This window comes from Diceros bicornis, chromosome 1 (assembly GCF_020826845.1).
Source record: "Diceros bicornis minor isolate mBicDic1 chromosome 1, mDicBic1.mat.cur, whole genome shotgun sequence".
Lineage (NCBI taxonomy): Eukaryota > Metazoa > Chordata > Mammalia > Perissodactyla > Rhinocerotidae > Diceros > Diceros bicornis.
In genome coordinates, this window is record NC_080740.1 from 76723740 (window position 1) to 76737096 (window position 13357).

The 13357-nt window shown below is 35.7% G+C and overlaps 1 protein-coding gene across 4 annotated transcripts in view; it reads right to left on the reverse strand.

Moving 5' to 3' along the window:
- Positions 1 to 13357, reverse strand: part of GABRB2 (gamma-aminobutyric acid type A receptor subunit beta2) — a 244604-nt gene that overhangs the window by 113506 nt on the left and 117741 nt on the right. For all 4 annotated transcript variants that reach the window (XM_058545415.1, XM_058545398.1, XM_058545407.1 and 1 more), the window contains exon 6: positions 5537 to 5619. In XM_058545415.1, the coding sequence (XP_058401398.1) occupies positions 5537 to 5619 (83 nt within the window). The remainder of the gene's footprint in view (positions 1 to 5536; positions 5620 to 13357) is intronic.

Here is a 13357-nt window from a genome sequence, read left to right on the forward strand (position 1 = left end):
AATAATCAAAATTATTGTTATTATAGTAATTATTATTATTAATTACTTAAGTTACTCTTTATCAGATGTTTACCATGTTCCAAGCAAAGTACTAGATTCTCTATCTATATTAGTTCATATTAGTCTATATTAGTTCATTTAAACCTCATAATAACTTCACGTGATAGATATTATTATCCCCATTTGAGGAAACTGAGGTTTAGCTTAGTAGGGTGACTTTCCCAACAGTGACTGTGACAGGCCACTAAGAACTGGTTTCTGATGCTGCCACAAAGACAGTGGTAGGATTTTTTTTTCTTTTAGATCCTAAAAGGATTTTTTTTTCGATCCTAAAAGGAGGTGCCTGACCAGCTGTCTCAGCATATACTTGGCACAGCCCTGTGAAGTTGCCTATGAAAGAGCTGCTGAGAAAGTTCTATACCCTCTAATTCATTGTAGATCCTACTGAGGCTGAGATTCACTGAAAAACCAACAATGTTGAGAATGAGAGCACTAATCTTGTTCTCTGAGACACTGAGTCTATCCAGTCTAACTCGCTCAGAGATAGACTGAGATAAAAGCACACAAATGAGAAAAAAAGGAACATTTGGGTTTTTAGTAATGTGAGCAGGCTGCCAATGGATCTAGCTGAGAGAATTCCATACTCCCTTTCACACAAGCAGTTCACATATCCCAAGAGGAGAACCTGGAACTCAGGTTGAGGGCTGTATAAGACAGCCTTAACCCTTGTGAGGAGGGGCACCCTTCTTACCCCTCATAATTAGCAGCTGATATTGGTATTGGGTAGCTGATCTGGATCAGAATATAATAGAGTAGCCCCTAACTATTCCCATTTCAAAGATATATAATACTCCCCCAACCTCTTTCACTATTTTTCATTTATGAATGGAACATACTAAGTGGCCTTGCAGTATAGTAGAACGTTCTGTCCTCATGACATGATTTGAACTTCATATATTTTTAAAAAGAGATAAATCTTTGACTTGTCCTAATATTCTCAAATTATATTTGGTAGCATCAGATTTTTCAAAGCATTGGCATACCCAGGACAATTCATTATTTCTTTCCTTTTTTTTTTTCGAGGAAGATCAGCCCTGAGCTAACATCCATGCTAATCCTCCTCTTTTTGGAGGAAGCCTGGCTCTGAGCTAACATCTATTGCCAATCCTCCTCCTTTTTTTTCCCCAAAGCCCCAGGAGATAGTTGTATGTCATAGTTGCACATCCTTCTAGTTGCTGTATGTGGGACGCGGCCTCAGCAAGGCCGGAGAAGCGGTGCGTTGGTGCGTGCCCGGGATCCGAACCCGGGCTGCCAGTAGCGGAGCGCGCGCACTTAACCGCTAAGCCACGGGGCCAGCTCTCATTATTTCTTTATTAGAATTTATCTTATTCCTAAATAGCAAGAACATTCAAAAGAACTTTGTTTATATAGGCTAGCACATGACTTTGTTGTCATTTGGTGCTTTTAGGGTGACATTCCCCTAGAAATATAGGTGCATGTTCCAGTATCCCTTTTCCAGTCTGACTGAAAGATTCAGAGAAAGATATAGGCAAGATATACACATGGATGTGTATACATACATGCTATGTAGACAAAGTATGATGAGTTGCCTCTGACCACACAGATAACAAGAGCACATAGGTAAAAAATGATGAGAACTGGCTTTAAGTGAAAGGATTGGAAACCCCTGGGGATGGATTTCTCCTTTTTATTTTGGCAAGGAATTTTCATTGCCTGCATAGTGATAAATATTATCAGGGCCCATTTAGTTCAGCAAATCCCATTAATTCCACAGAACTTCTCCATCCCTCTAAATTTAGGAAAAGTTATGAAGTAAGCACAGTCCATACTGACATTCAAGAACATTCAGCACATTATTTCAAGGTTTGTTCCAGTCTGTCTTTAGGACCTTACAGAACTAAATACTGTATCTTAGTAGCACTTTTCACTAATAGAATTTTACCTTCCTATACGTATTTATTTAAATAATACCTATCTCCCTCATCATAATAAAGGAAGGCAGAAAGATTATCTACTTTTGTTCACCATTATACCTCTAGAGCTTATTACAATGCCTTGTAAATAATTAGTGCTCAATAAATATTTAATGAATGAGCAAATTCTTGAATGAATGCATGAATGAATGAAAATAAGCTCAATCCTAACATTCCTCTCTCCAAGCTGCCCAGAATAAAGCTATATTTTCCTCTCTGAAATAGAACCAAAATACTAATCATTGATATGGAGACAAGGTGATAATGATTTAGCAATGTCACTATTAGACACTATTATGTCTTTTGCATTTGAGAGAGAGGGGGGAAGCAAACTAAGGAGAAAAGAGGAGGAGTGGAAGGGGAAGGGGAGAGAGTAGGGGAGATGGAGAGAAAGAGGGAGAACAATGAATGTCTAGAGTTTGTTTAACAGAAAGGAATTAATGAGTAAGGTGGAATGTCAGGCATCAACTTCAGAGCTAGTTGTTTAAGGGACAGGATTTTAAACGCATTTTAATAAGCTTAGTTAGTTAACTACCTAGTTATAATAACAGAGCCTGGATACAATATATATTATTAATATAACATCATATTTCATTCTCTTGAACAATGATTTGTTGTCTGGCTAAATATGAATAAGCCCCAATTTTTTGTAAGGATAGGCTTTTTTCCTGATTTTTAGAATAGACATCTTCCTGTTAATCTAGTCTTTCCAAAATCAGTAGCTTTACTAAGATAAATCAGCTATCAATTATCACATCAGCAAGAACCATTGTGCCACTCAGTGGCTGCATGATTGTGGGCAAATCACTTTACCTCTTTGAGTCTGCTTCCCTAGTTGTAAAGACAGGTAAATTAATATCTACCCTGTAGACTTTAAGCTAAAATTGCTCATAGGAGACAAATAAGATCATTATATAATGATAAAGGGGTCAAATCATCAAGAAGATACAACAAAGTAAATATTTATATACCCAACATTGGAGCACCTAAGTATATAAAGCAAATACTAACAGAACTAAAAGGAGAAATAAACAGGAATACAATAATAGTTGGGGTCTTTAATACTCCACTCTCAACAATGGATAGATCATCCAGACAGAGAATCAACAAAGAAATAGCAGATCTGAACAACACTATAGACCAAATGGACCTAACAGACACATATGGAACACTCCATCCAATAGCAAAAGAATACACCTTCTTCTCAAGGGCACACAGAACTCTTTCTAGGGTAGATCATGTGTTAGGCCACAAAACAAGTCTCAAAAAATTTAAGAAGATAGAACTTTTATCAAGTATCTTTTCTGACTACCATGGTATGAAACTAGAAACAAGTAACAGGAGGAAAGCTGGAAAATTCATGAATACATGGAATAAAACAACAGAATCCTGAACAGCCAGTGGATCAAAGAAACCAAAATAGAAATAAAAAAATATCTTGAGACAAATAGAAACACAACGCATCAAAACTTATGAGATGCAGTAAAAGCAGTTCTAAGAGGAAGGTTTATAGCTATAAACACACGTATCAAGAAAAAAGAAAGCTCTCAAATAAACAATCTAATATTATACCTCAAAGAACTAGGAAAAGAGGAACAAACTAAGCTCACAGTTAGCAGAAGGAAGGAAATTATAAATATTAGAGCAGAAAGGAATGAAATAGGGAACAGGAAAATAACGAAAAGAAAAAGATTATAAAAGAAAAGATTAACAAAATTAAGAGCTGGTTCTTTGAAAAGATAAGCAAAATTGACAAAACTTTAGCTAGACTAACCAACAAAAAAAGAGAGAGGACTCAAATAAATAAAATCATAAATGAAAGAGAAGACATTACAACTAACACCACAGAAACACAAAGGATCATAAAAGACTACTAGGAACAATTATTTGCCAATAATTGGACAACCTAGAAGAAATGGATAAATTCCTAGAAACATAAAATCTACTAAGAATGAATTATAAAGAAATAGAAAATCTGAACAGACCAATAATGAGTAAGGAGATTGAACTGGTACTCAAAAACTTCCCAACAAAGAAAAGCCCAGGGTAAATAGTTTCACTGGTGAATTTTATCAAACATTTAAAGAAGAATTAATGCCAATCCTCTCAAACTTTCCCAAAAAGTTTATGAAAAAGGAACTTTCTCAAACTCATTTTACAAGGTCAGCATTACCCTGACAACAAAGCCAGATAAGAACTACAGACTAATATCTCTGATACATTTAGATGCAAAAAATCTCAAAAAAATACTAGCAAACTGAGTTCAGCAGCACATTAAAAGGATTATACACCATGATCAAGTGGGATTCATCCCTTGGATACAAGGATGGTTCAACATACTCAAATCAATAAAATTAATAGAACAATAAATTAATTAATAGAATAATAATTAACAGAACAATAAAATTAATAGAACATTAATAGAACAAAAGATAAAACTCATATTATTATCTCAATATATGCAGAAAAAAACTGACAAAATTCTATATCCTTTCATGATAAAAATTCTCAATAAATTGAGTATAGAAGGAATGTACTTCAACAAAATAAAGGCCATTTATGACAAGCCCACAGCTAACATCATACTCAATGGTAAAAGGTTTAAAGGTTTTCCTATAAGATCAAAAACAAGACAAGGGGGGCTCACTCTCAACACTCCTATTCAATATAGTACTGGAAGTCCTAGCCAGAGCAATCGGGCAAGAGAAAGAAATAAAAGACATGCAAATTGCACAGGGAAAAGTAAAATTGTCTCTGTTTGCAGATGACATAATCTTATATATAGAAAACCCTAGAGATTCTGCCAAAAAAACTATTAGAACTAATAACTAAATTTAAAGTTATAGGATATAAAATCAACATACAAAAATCATTCGCATTTCTATACACTAACAACAAACTCTCTGATAAAGAAATAAAGAAAACTATGGCCTAGAAAAGCAACAACATTGCAAACAGGTCAGCATAGGAAAGAGAATAAACACACACGTATACACCAATCCTGCTCATCATACGGCCTCCAGCAAGAACAGAGAATAAATTTGAGACACTGAAAATAGTCCCACAAAACTAAAAACATCTCCCCAATCCACACTCTATGAATGTTTTATTTAATCCAGAAGGCCACATTTATTTTGCAATTGCAAAGAGATAATATTTGAGAGGCAAAGACAATTAGGACATCTTGTGTCACCCTGCTATCTCCACCAATTTTCCCAAACCTGTTGTAGCTGTTTGCACCAATTCCACACTTTAAATGCCTGGACCAGCCCTTGGTCTCCTTCCAGGCTCTTAGCATCTTCCTTTTATCATTAGATTACTTCTTCCCCAAACCTCTCTCACAGGAATTTAGGGATGAGACTAACAGGGTGACAGTATCATTGAGGGAAGATACTGTTGAGTGCCTCACTCCATCAAATTTAGTGGGCTAGCAGAAACCTTTGCAGGACCTGTGGTCTGGACATGAACCAGGGTAGGAGGCCTCCGCCTAAGGAGAACCTTAAAGCAGAGTTCAGTCTAGCTGGATTCTCAGAAAAACTTACAGCTTTCAATTTCCAAGGTGCAGTTCTGTTCATCCAGTGGGTACCGCCTTAGGTCCATCATGCAGGCAGCTGTGGTGGTGATTCTAGAAGAGAAATAGCAATGATATATGCTGTTAGCTGGTCCACGGTTGGAGTTGGAAAAATTAAATCCAAGTATCAAAGAGGACAGAACTGGGCTTTTAGGAGACTGATTTAGTTAAAGCTATAGTAAAAAAAAGTGTGCTGCAACTTTGGATAACCATTTTCCTTTATAAGCCTCAGGATGATTTGTAAGATAAAGAGATTGGACTGAATCAGTATTGTCCCAAAGTGTGGTCCATTACCTACTTATACCAAAACCATCCAGGAGTGTTTGTTAAATAGGCAGTTCTCATGTTCAAGAATGTTTGGGGGTGGAGTGGGGCAGTCCCAGGACTCTATTTCACAATTGATTGGGAATAGTGACATAGATATTCCTCTTCCACTCACATTTGTTTTCTCCTCCCTTTCTCAAGACCCTAAAATCTAATCTTCAATCAATCTTGGCTTTGATCCATCATTTATGTCCTTTCTATGCATAGTATAGTACTTTGTAAGTGTTTTAACACAACACACAATAGGCCTTTCGTCTATCACCTGATTTGCTCTGACCTGAGTATCTGATATTCTCATGACCCATTAGAGAGCTTCCCTCTACGAGGTGGCAGTTATTTACTCAGAATACTTGGTACCTTTATTATTTTATCAGAGAGAAATGAAAATGCCCCTTTAATGTCTTCACATTTCTCTGTCATCATTTTTCACTAATCTCTCTATTGAAGACCTACTAGAAGGAAACAAAAAACATACAACCCTAAATGATTTATCAATATGTGTTTTCTGACCAACAAGGCAGCATAATGTCATGAAAATAACACAAGTTTTAGAATACAACAGACATAGGTATGAATTCTAACTCTGCCTCACTAACTGATTCACTTCAAGATGGTTAATATCTCCTAACCAACCTTAGTTTCTTTGTCTATAAAAAGGGGATATTAACAACAATAATGATAATTTCCTAACAGCGTTTCTGTAAGAATTAATATAATAATTTATGTAAGGAATATAAAAGAGTACCTGACACATAGAGGCCCTTTACATCTGCTGAAGAAAAGTAAGAGTAGAATTGATGTTAAATTTGACCAACTGTTGCTTACTCTACTCTAAGGGGCACTACACTATGTGTTGGGAACAGAGAAATAAGAAGCAGCCCTAGCTGGGAGAAACAGTCTACAGCTAGAGCTTTTCCATCAAAAAGGTCTTGGGCAGAGCTTAGACAAGTAATCTAGGTGGACTGAGTCTATGGAATGCCTCAGTTAGGTGTGAGAGTCCCATTCCTTAGTAGGAGGATGGAAATAAGTGATTCAATTAACGTAAGTAGTTCATGCCTCTTCAGTTTGATTACTCCTTCATTAAGGTTTGTGCTCTGTTAATTTTTGCTTTCCTTTTTAGTTTTAAGTGAGGATCCTAGGGGCAATGTTCATCCTTGATTCCTTCCTTTCCTTCACCAAGACGTGTTGGTTACTCTGCTTCAACTCCTTTCCATCTCCACTGTTTCCCTCAGAGTCTATGGCCCCATTGCCTCTCTGCCATGTTACCACAGTAGCTTGGTCTCCCAGCCTCTGCATTTGCCTCCCTACTATCCATTATCCAAACAACAGTCAGAGATCTTTTAAAAACATAGGTCAGATTTTATCACTCCTCTGCTTAGAAATTTTAGTGACTCTCCCAGTAAAATCCAAAGTCTTGGCTTTGGCCTACTTTGCCCTGAATAATCTGATTCTTCCTTCTCAATATTATCTCATGTTATGTCACCACTCACCATCTTCCAGCCTTCACATTTGTTCTCTCTGCCTAGTCTGTGTGTCTCCTGATCTTCACAGAGCCCTCTCTTCTGATCCTTCAGCTTAAAAATCACCTCCTCTGAGAGGCCTTCTCAAGCAGCCCACCCAATGTGGCTGCTTAATTAATGCTCCATCTTATGTATTTCCTTCAAGTAATTATCACAATCTAAAATTATCTTGCTTATTTATTTTTTTAAGAACTATTTTCGCAATAAAATTAAAGCTGTTTAAGGGCTCAGACTTTGTTCTATTTACTGTAAGAAATCAATAAATATCTGTTGAATGAATAAATACATGAATTATAAAGAGGCAAGCAGTTGGTTTTGCTCATTGTAAATATTTTTATTTGGAGGATTATTTTATTGTATTATTTTTCTTCTGTTTTTAGCTTAAAATTATAATATTTTATTTTGATATATATTTTTTATTGAGGTATAATTGATATATAACATTATTTTAGTTTCAGATGTATCATATAGTGATTCAATATTTGTATATATTGCAAAATGATTACCACAATAAGTCTAGTTAACGTCTGTCACCATACATAGCTACAAAATGTTTTTTTCTTGTGATGAGAACTTTTAAGATCTATTCTCTTCTCTTTATATTTTTAAAAGTAAGTAAATTTTAATCCATTTAATTAACATTACATAAATAGTACCAAAGTTTATTTTATTATCAAACTGATTCTATTTTCAATGAAATTTATCAAATTTTTAAATTCTACAAAAATTAACATTCACATTTTATTCTTTACTCAGGTTTAAAACAATGACAATTTATTTTGGCTATGTGATACTTGCTGATTTTCTCACTGGTCCACCAACTGTTTTTGTTTTTTATTTTTTTTGGCATGTAGATACAACCTGAATTGCCACTAACACACAGGAACCTGTAAATGCAGAATAAAAAATTTCAAAGGAAATGAAATTAGGTACATTGTGGGCATACCGAACACCCATGCTATTTATGTAAAATAGCAGAAATAATCCTCATCTTGAGAAACTAGAGAAAATCAACTTCATCTGATAGAATGAACACAAAGGTCATGAAAGATACAAGGGCACGCATATGATAAAAAGAGAGAGAGTCATGAACAGATGCCTGACTGTGTAAGCGAGGTGAAGTCTGCAATCACTACTATAGGTTGTGGTCACACTTTCTGCTGACACATATTCATGGCAACTAGCCATTCGCTAACATCTGTGAACAAGTGCTATGAACACTAGTGCTGTGAACAAGAAAAATAAATCGACTAGTGCTACTGCAGACACAATGAGTTTTACTCATGTTTTAAAAATAAAGTAGAAGAATGTGTTTTTCTCACGTCAATAACATTCATATTTATACCAGTGTATTACTTTTTTAAATGCTATAATATATATCACAACTAAAAAAAATTATGTGTTTTCAAGTCGATGTTTACAAGGCATTTGTGTCTCCTATTGGATTAAAGCAGAAACTCTGTAGCCAAAATAATTCATTTGGAATCTTGATCATACAAACCGGGAAGAGTGACCTGGGACAAGTCACTTATATTCTCCAACACTTGGTTGCCCCTGAAAACTTGAATTAAAAACTTGCCATCCTAATTTAATGTGAGACGATAAAAGTAGGCAGAGATCTGTAACTCATAAAATGTTCTGCAACTTTTGTTATTAGTACTTGTTAATGAGTAGATAAGTGATACCTCATTTGACCGGTGGGTTTTGGTAGTAAGGATATGTATATGTTTGTATACATGAAGAAATGTAGAATACTCACACACACATATCATAAGCAAAGCAGAGCTATAAAACATGTAAATAGCTTCCCAACATATAAATATGCAAAAAAATAATTATGCCATATGTGTATATGGAACTCTATTTAATAGATTTTAAGACAAAGTACAGACATGTAACAAATCTGCATCTTTTCCAGGTGCTTTGTGAGATCAGGAACCACATCTGTTTTTGTCTTATTTGTATCTCAAGTACTTTGCCAGGTGCCTGGCACATGTCACAAACCCAAGATTAAAATAACAATAAAAATAATAACAATAATAATAATGATGATAAAACAAAGAAAAGAAACTCATGGTCATAAGCACTCTCAATCGAGAATTCTAAAGCAATTTTCTGTATTAAGTGCCTGATTTAATTCATGTAAAAAATTCTCAAACAAATTTGAAAGTTAAAATCATGCTTACAGAAGAAGCTACCCAGGAATGAATCTTAATCAGAAAAGCTCAGTGATAAGCATCAAAATCTATTCTTTGGGACTTTCTGATTTATAACAGGGCTAAGTTTCTCTAGGAATAAGTCAATACAACAAATATACTTAATGGGCTTTTCACGAACATGCCTTTCTGAATCCTGATAAATATCCCTAATGGGCCTTAAATTATTCAATACCGCTACTAGGAGTCTTTAAGTGACTCTAGTAACTCATTATGCAGGTATCCTGATTAAGTTTTAAGATCATTGTGAAATTGAAGACAGCTCTGCCTTCAATCAAAGGAAGCATCAATGATGCCTCCAGAATGTACCTCATTTACCTGTGGCAAATCCTCTATAGTTAAAAGTGGAAATGTGTTGTCTTTGGGGCTGAATACTATTGCATGATGAAAGGCACATTTGGAGAATGCCCATATTCTGACTGAGCTAAGGGATCTTTGGACAAACTTTTTATTCATTAGCCATTGGGTACTGTCATTCAAAAAATGACTTGTGTCATAAAATACTGACACAGAAAAAAAAACTAAATATGTAACATAGCCTAAAAGAATCACTAAAAGCATCTATAAAATCAAAAAGTACTACAGGTATGCCAGCATTTTGTACCAAAGCCATAACAGATATTTTATAGTGTCATTACCTGAGGTTTAATGATGCTACCATAGCATCCCAAATTTGAATATGACGAAAGACAGTTATTAAGTAATAGTAGATGCCTTTGCCCTTCAGCCAATAAGGAATAACTCAGAATCATAATCAATGTGACACGTTTCAGGCCTTTCACCAGATTCTTCAAGAAGGGCTTCAGGAGCTAGAATACATGGATGATTGTGTGCTTAACATGTGAGAAACCTGTTAGGATTTCAACCTAAGATTATAAGAAAGCAACTTTGGACTTCTACTTTGATTTCTTTATCTAGACAACCATCCGTATTCCACAAAAAAATTGTTTTTTCAACATCTTTGTATGTTTTTTAAGAAAATCAGATGCCTTACCCCCAACTATATTCGAAATATATTCTTCTAATTCACAGCATGCTTTTACTTTGTTCAAAATGTATATTTACTTAAAAGCACAACTTATTCTAATTGTGAAGGATAAAGGAATCCTATAGTATTAGTAGGCATCATTATTAGAGAACAATTAAGAGGTTAAAAAAGGTCAATTATCAAAAAAAATATTGATATATACTTTTGCTAGCTGTAAAACAAAGTAATTAAAAACTTCAGCTAGGGAGGAAAAAGGTCCAAATACTGAATTTAAGCATTCAAATATGAGCTAAAATTTTGAAAGTTCTAAAGAGCACATCTGAGTCACTTCCCCCAAAGGTACTTAAAAAAATTTTGCTTTTATATCTCCAAGAAGACTTGATGTTATTGTGTGTCTCACACCCATTTTAACTGGGAAACTAATTTGTCACGTATACCCCTCCTGTGATATGATCTTGCTTTTTGTAGAGTAGGGAAAACATTGCTGTAGGAGCTAGGTGACTTCAGCTCTGGCATTCTCACCAGTAATAAACATACTGCATATTAATTGATCACTTACTAAGTTCCAAACACTATCTAGTGTCACTGAAATGTATCATCTCATTTAATATGAGGAATATCTTATTACTATTCCCATTTTAAGTCCCATTATTATTTCCATTTTATAGATGAGAAAATTAAGGCACAGAAAGGTAGAGTGATTTTCTCTAAGAGTCAGAGTGAATGGTGGAGTTGGGATTAAAACCTCGAATGCTTGACTCCAGAGTCCACATACTTAACTAGTATGCTATAACTAACTAGCTAGTTGACCTTGATAAAGTCATTTAGCCTCTCTAGAGGACCGGCTGATTTCTTATAACCCAAATGTGCTTGGAAATTCTCTAATCTTATGGAAATACATTACATGTTCTGTGACCCTGTATACTTTGTAATTTTGTTTTACCCACACATTCAAATGCTGTATTTCACAGCTGTTCATTCTGTTTTAGTCAATTATGTAGATTAGCGCATCCCAGACAAGCAAATACAGGCCTCTCCCCAAGGAGTCCCACTTAATATTCTCCTCTGATTGAAGGTCTCCCTCAACATTTTTCTTGCAGCCTATGCTCTTGATTTACCTCAACAGAGCCCTTCTGCTGAAATTAAAATCTCCAACACTCATGCGTAATTGTTTTTAAAAGCTCTTTACAAGTCTTCATACGGAGTCACATGCTTTACTATGCTCAACTTTGTAATCACCAAAAAAAGTAAGATTGCTAGCAATCATGTTCCCATTTGATAAATCATGCGTTTCAGATTAGAGCTATTTGTGCTCTTCTGCAGCTGTTTGGCCTTCTGTGACTCTTTGCTTTTTCTGGAATCTTATCCTCAGGAAAGATACTGTGATCGTTAAAGGGCTACACAGGTTTCTGCTACAAATTCAGGTACGACTACGAAAGACATTTCCTTAAATAACATGCCTGTGGAGTCCAAACAGCAGTATCTAACAAAATCTCATATTGTGAACATATGAGTCCTGCTCAGTCAAAAATATGAATCCATACAGACATACCAATCTAAGCCTTTATTCTTCTTCTGTAGTCAGCCCCCTGTTTGCCAAGATTTCCCATATTACATTCCTGATGGTCTCATCTACAAACCCTGGGCTTACCTCAGAAATGAGAATGTCCTCTCTTCTCTGTAAGGTCTTAAAGGAAAGTCTGAGTTCTTGAGAAAAAGTAACCATTCCATTTTTTGACTCATAACCTAACAACCGAAATCTATTAGATTTCAACTTAGATCACTATAAGAGATTCAAATGAGCTGGAGCCATTTACCAACTAGAAAGACAGAGCTGGGACTCTCCGATTATTTCAACAGTGTTTCTTTTGTTTTCACAATTTAAAACAATGTTTAGATATGCCAAATACTCTTTGTGGCATTCATTAAAATATATTTAAAATATTTTATTTTGATTTGTGACACATCATAGTCATACTATTTCAGAATAAGTTCATCAGTTTTATTCCAGCCTTTTCATTTTTTGTTAAACAAAATAAAGTGGCTCACAGACACTTATTTATAGCTAGCCAGCGACAGACTGAGGTTACAACCTCAGCTGGGTCTGTTGTCACTTCTTCAAAATCCCATCCAGTATTATTTTAAAATATAAACTACACATGCTCGATGTCTTCCTTTGCCTCTCCAGCTCCACTCTCCACCCCTAACCACCACACTCTGCGGCCCAGTAACTAGACAGTTTGGACTTCAAAAACAGCCTCTCTGGTTCTCTGGCTTCAGGCTGGATTTGACCAATGGGGAGTAGACCAGGAGACTGGGGGAGGGCGGGGAGTGAGACCAGGGGAACTGTCCAGGCTCCATTCCTGCGGAACTGTGTCCAGGTTCCCCTGACCATTCCTCCTCTCCCCCTTCAAGTCCAGGATACTAGGGAGCTGATGGTAACCTACTGATCCTATCTCTGGGAGGGAGGGGCTGCTGTTTGTCCCTTTGTAAATTGCCCTCTTCTTACATTCTCCTCACATGATCCCATTTTCAGTATGCCATCTGTTTCCTGTTGGGCCCCTGACTGATAGAATATATTATAAAAATGTACTTAAAATCTGAGGTTTTTCTAGTTAGGCTGTCAGAAAATTAGAACCAATCCATTTCTGAGTCCTTTGATTGGGATTTTAGGAATGACAGGATGAAGGTTCTGTCTACCTTAAATGAACTGCCTCCTTCCTTTGATTCCAGTCTCTATTCAT